The sequence below is a fragment of the Chrysochloris asiatica genome, unplaced genomic scaffold (assembly GCF_000296735.1).
Source record: "Chrysochloris asiatica unplaced genomic scaffold, ChrAsi1.0 scaffold00011, whole genome shotgun sequence".
NCBI classification, from domain to species: domain Eukaryota; kingdom Metazoa; phylum Chordata; class Mammalia; order Afrosoricida; family Chrysochloridae; genus Chrysochloris; species Chrysochloris asiatica.
In genome coordinates, this window is record NW_006408529.1 from 18,408,012 (window position 1) to 18,413,865 (window position 5,854).

Genomic DNA, 5,854 nt, shown 5'->3' on the forward strand with positions numbered 1-5,854 from the left:
TACACACACACACATAATATATATTATATAAAAAATGAATTTCTTTGTCCTAATGATAGTCCACATTTGTATGAAACTCTACAATTTACAAAGCACTATTACACATGCCTAATCCTCTTGATCATTTTCACATGACTTTTAGAAAAGTAAGAGAAATACAAGAAGAACTATGCATCTAGAAATGGTTCTCAAATTTGGGTTCAGTAATCAGTTGCCAGGGACACAGCTTCTAATATTATGATGGAAAACTTCTCTATAAGACAGTGAAATCTCATAAAGAGATTACTAACTGGGGAGAGCGCTGTGGCTATGAGACTTTTCTATATAGGGTATTCACACATTTACATATTTGCACAGCTATAAAAATGAGATATTTCACTGACAAAGTTAGAAAATCAGGACCAAAAGCATATGAAATTAAACATGCATTGTTAAGAATACTAGTAATATTTTTTTTAAATAAAGGAAATGTTAAATAGTAAAATAAAAACAGAATTTTTCCACTTATCCATATTGGTAGAACAAAACAGATGTACAAACACCTTAAAATTAAACAAATGGATATGATCTTTTCCAAGTCTGGCTCTACAATCAACACTAGCCTCTAAAGTGTGATAACAGAAATGCCTGCAGACATAATGGTTCTGCTCTGCCCCCTTTTCCTTTTTCAAGGCTGCTTCTTCTCTTGGCCTTTTCCTGGTCTGCAGGAAATGACACTCAATAAACTTCTTGGGCCTGGTATCCCTAGTCCACTTAACCTACCTTCTCCAAACTACTCCTGTATCTTTTCCTTCAAGAAAGGAGACAACCAATGATTAAAAGAAGCTAGATTTTTGTACGGACTTGAAGGTATGCTTACAACACTAGTAAGATATGTTTAATAGGACTGGTCAATTATTCAAGATCAAAAAGGGCAGCTTTTAAATTAATCCTGAAAATAAGAAATCATATAAGAAACCTTCTACATACCGCACACATCAGACCCCAATTTAGCTTTATGTTAGAAATTTTACAAAAGCATTAAATTTACATTATTTGAAATTTAACAAATATAAAACACATTGCAAAAGAGTTTTTTAAACAGCAAAAATAAAACACAAGTAGACACAAGCTAACTGTAACTAAAAGGGCTGAACTACATTTATCAAATACACTCATATTGCAAAAACCTAACACAAAGGAAAAAAAAAGCTGTCAAATATTTAGAGAAAAATGTTCTTTAGGTGCCATTCAGTCAGTTCTGACTCCTAGGGACCCTATGCACAACAAAACACTGCCTGGTCCTGCACCATTCTCACAATTGTTGTTATGTTTGAGCTCACTGTGGCTGCCACTGTGTCAATCCATCACATTCAGGGTACAAAGAAAAATACCATTTTGTAAATGAAAATCAAACCCAAATAATATTATGTACATTCTGTTTAGTGTTATGTGTGTGTCTGCACATGCATACATGTGCATGCAATACATGCATAAAGTATATAAGTTAGAATGGAAATCAAGATAGCAGCTGTGCATTCTGGGATGGAAAGAGACGAGCAAAGGAAACGTGAACTAAATTCATAGTGCTTTCATTACTTTTGTTTTTAATTAATAATCAAAAGCATATAAAATAAAATACTAACAACTGTCAATACTAGTTGTTGTTTTGTGCCACAGAATTGGTTCTGACTCATGGCGAACCTATGCAGGTTTCTGAGAGTGACTGGTGGGTTTGAACTGCCATCCTTGTTGTTCCCAGTACAGTGCTTATCCTGCATCACCACACCAGCATTCTCCCTTTCCCTAGTATTTGGGATATGTAACAAGCATAACAAAATGTAGGCAAATAGAACAAGACAGTAATAGCTGTCAATACTGTTCGTGTAAACAAAATAGTTTTCCCCATAATATTTATAATTTCAAAATTAATAAACACTTACTTCTAAAATGTGTTCATCTTGCTGTTCTCGGTCTAGTTTCCTAGATGTAGTTGTGATGAGACCTGCAAAATTTTAACAGTTCATTCATCTTCACAAAATAAAGTAAATTATGAAATGTTACAACTCAAAGTACATACAGTCTTAGAAAAACCTGAGTAAATCTCTAGCTTCTCAAGGGGAAAAAAAAGTTAATAAATGAATGTTAAGTTCCAAATACACTTACTTCATTTACAAAACTAATCCATTCTATGCTTTCTCACTTTCATGAGTCTTAAAATTCACAGTATAAATGGCAGAAATATTAAGAAGGAAGAAAAACTCAAATCTGTTTTGTTTTTTATTAGCTAAAGCCCATATTATTTTATAGGAAAGGGTTTGTTTTGTTTTTGTAACTGAGATGAAGTTATCCAGGATTCCAACTCCATCTGTATGTAATTTAAGTGTCCCAGAAAGGATTAATAATTGACATAAAAGAGTCTATAGTAAAGGGAACCCCTAGAAAAAATGTTACTATGCTCTAGTGCCTCTGTATCATCTTCCTTTAGAAATGATGAAATCTAATACAGAATAAAGTGATTTTGCAGGTATTGTTGCTCTTGAAAGTCACTTAATTTTCAATAAATGAGACTTAACAAAATCCCAATTTCTCTACTTTTTATTTTTCTATCAAAATAGCAAATCTGCAGTTTCAAACTTTAGAACTCTGAAGGCTAAACTTTCTCCTGCCCAGCATTCTGTGACTTTTTCAAGGAGAAACACTTTAAATAATTCATACGTACGAATAGATGTTATCACTCTAATTTATTTTCTCCTATAATCCTAACTAATCTCACAAAACTACCAATTAAAGGCTATTCAAATGAACAGTTTGTGCTTAATTCAAAGTGTTTTTTCTTAAGTACTTACTAAGACTCTAAATCAACATTATCTTCCCCACAATTATAAAACAGTGCTCTTTAAAAAAAGAAAAAAAGACTATGTAATACCTAGATACTGGGGTTTTCCCAAACTGTGTTTATCTATTAGAAGGGACTCAAGGAAAATGCCTTAAATAAAGGTGTGAAAGCATAATTTCATGTAGTACACACTTCATTACCCTGCGGTTTTGTTTTTTTAGTTAGCCTGTTTTTTTCCTTACCACGTTGTTTCCCCTTTCCTCACTGTAGTTTCAAATAGTCCAAGAGTGACAGCACCTAACCACCCTACCATACACTTCATTCAAACAGCTGACGTCAATGCTAAGATCCAAGAAACAATAGCATGATATGTTCACAATAAAATACATTGTCAATAGTACTGTTAACAAATAAAATGCCCCACTTTAGTTTACTTATATAAAGGGACTTCAAAAAGTTCAATGAAAAGGGTATTCAGATAATGGAACTACAACACCAGTAAGGTATGTTCATCGTGAAGTATTCAAGATCAAAAAGGCCACATTTCTCTAAGGACAAAGTTGAGATAGGATGGGAAGGAGGAAGAAATGGAAATTATCACAGAGGAAGTAAGATAACTGTTGTTACATGGAGGAGATTGCAATCATTGAAATGAAGCAAAGTATATGATTTGTTGAATGTAAAACTGATTAAAAGAAAATGGAATTTCTCCACAAGCGATGTGAAGCTTCCTTGTAGCACACATTAGAATGTTAACCAAGGATTTATTGGTACTGGTGTGGCACTGTGGGTTAACGCGCCAGACTGCAAAGCCATTTGAACTGCAATTCGGCAGTTCCAGCTCACCAGCCGCTTCTTGGAAACCCTAATCGTTATGGGTCGGGACCGACTCGACAGCACTTTACAACAACACTTGATGTGGTGCTGTAGGATAAGCACTCGACCTCAAGAACAATTTGAACCACAAGACTGGTGGTTCAAACTCACCAGACATTCCTCAGAAACCCTATACAGGGTTGCTATGAGTTGGAACTAACTCAAGGCATGTAACAAAAACACATAACCAAAAAGTAAACCCACTTCCCTTAAACTGATTCCAAATCATAACAACCGTAATGTTGGTGTTATTGTTGTTAAGTGCTGCTGAGTCTGTTCTGACTCACAGGTACCCCGTCTAGGATTTCCCAGGAGGAGCTGGTGGGTTTTGGTATGCAGTCCAGTGCTGATCCACAGCACCATACCAGAAGTCCAAATGACCATAACAGGACACTAGAAATGCCCCACAATTTCCAAGGCTATAAATCTTAATGCAAACTGACTGCCGCATCTTTCTCCTGGAGAGCGACCAGCAGGTTCAAACATTTTGGTTGGTAGCTGAGTGCTTTAACCACTGTGCTACTATGTCTTCTTGGTTCTCACATACATATCACTTATTCACTATAAGACCAAAAACCAACATGACCATCTCCAGAATTTGGAAATATTTGCATGTTCTGTACATTTGATATCAAATTCCTGTTACTTCAAATTAAACTTTAATACTATTTAAAATACAACCAGCAGTAATACTCCTTTCTTATCCATTTTAGCCTCGTTATTGTTATTTATTCATCACTTCTCACTCCTTTATCATTCTGGTATTATTACATTCATTCCTTGAAAATCTTCCTTTCTAATACTACAAATCTCATGACGAAATAGACTTTGTCTTTCTAGTATATCTTGGTTACACAACTATGTCTTCTTTGTGATCTGAGAAGATGCTTTGAAATATTTTCATGTTTGTAAATTTATGGATGCTTGTTTTGTGGCCTAACATATGGTCTATTCTGGAGAATGTTCCATGTGCACTGGAAAAAAATACATACTGTGTGTTGTTGGGTTGAATGCTCTGCAAACATCTAGGAGGTCAAGTTAATTGATTGCATTATTTCCTCTTTGTCTTTGTTGAGTTTCTTTCTGGTTGTTTTATCCTTTTTCGAAAGTGATATATTAAAATCTCCCTCTATTACTGTAGAATTGTCTATTTCATTCTTCAATTCCATTAGGATTTGCTTTATATATTTTGGGATCTTTCATTGGGAGCATAGATTTTACTATGGTTACGTCATCTTGTTCAACTGACCCTTTAATCATGAGATAATGTCCATCTTTATATCTATTATGCTGGGTTTTGCCTTAAAGTTTATTTTATAGAGATTAGTATTACCACTTCTGCACGCTTCTTATTGCAATTAGCTTGGTATTATTTTTCCATCCTTTTAACTTTTAATCTGTTTTTGTCTTTGTATATAACTGTATCTCTTGCAGACAGCATATTGAAGGATCTTGTTTTCTTATCCATTCTTCCAATCTCTGCCTCTTGACTAGTGTGCATTTAATCCGTTGACATTCAGTGCAATTATCAATAGGTATGAATTAATTACTGTCATTATGCTTGTTTGTTTTTACGTGTGTGGTGCTGCTGGTTTCTTTGTTCTGCATGCCTTCCTTTGCTGAGTTCCTGGTTTTATGTGCTTTTTCATTTTAGTTTCTTCAGTTTTAATGTTTTCATTTTCTTACTATGTAGTGAAGCATTAATTTTCTTTGAAGTTACCCTATAATATTCTATTAACTTTTTCCTCCATTTAATATTTTATCCTGAAATCTATCTGACCACCTCACCACCTGGATCTCTGTTCCCTTCTTTTCCCTTCTTTGACACTGTATGTTTTTTTGTTTGTTTGTTTCTACCATGGACGGCCAAAAGAACAAACCAATCTGTGTTGGAAGAAGTGCAGCCAGAATGCTCCTCAGAAGCTAGAATAATGGCAAGACTCTGCCTCTCATATTTTGGACATGTTATCAAGAGGGTCCAATCCATGGAGAAGAACATCATGCTTCATACAGTGGAGGGTCAGCAAAAAAGATGATGACCCCAGTGAGGCTGATTAACACATGAGCTGCAACGATGGGCTCAGATGTAACAACAATTGTGAGGATGGTGCTGGATTAGTCAGTGTTTTATTCTGTTGTACATGGGTCCACTATGAGTGG

General features: G+C 34.9%; 1 protein-coding gene across 1 annotated transcript in view; it reads right to left on the bottom strand.

The window, feature by feature from the left end:
- FAT1 (FAT atypical cadherin 1) overlaps positions 1-5,854 on the bottom strand; it is a 145,127-nt gene that overhangs the window by 69,630 nt on the left and 69,643 nt on the right. Inside the window, exon 3 of the mRNA XM_006834456.1 lies at positions 1,923-1,984. Coding sequence (XP_006834519.1) covers positions 1,923-1,984 — 62 coding nt within the window. The remainder of the gene's footprint in view (positions 1-1,922; positions 1,985-5,854) is intronic.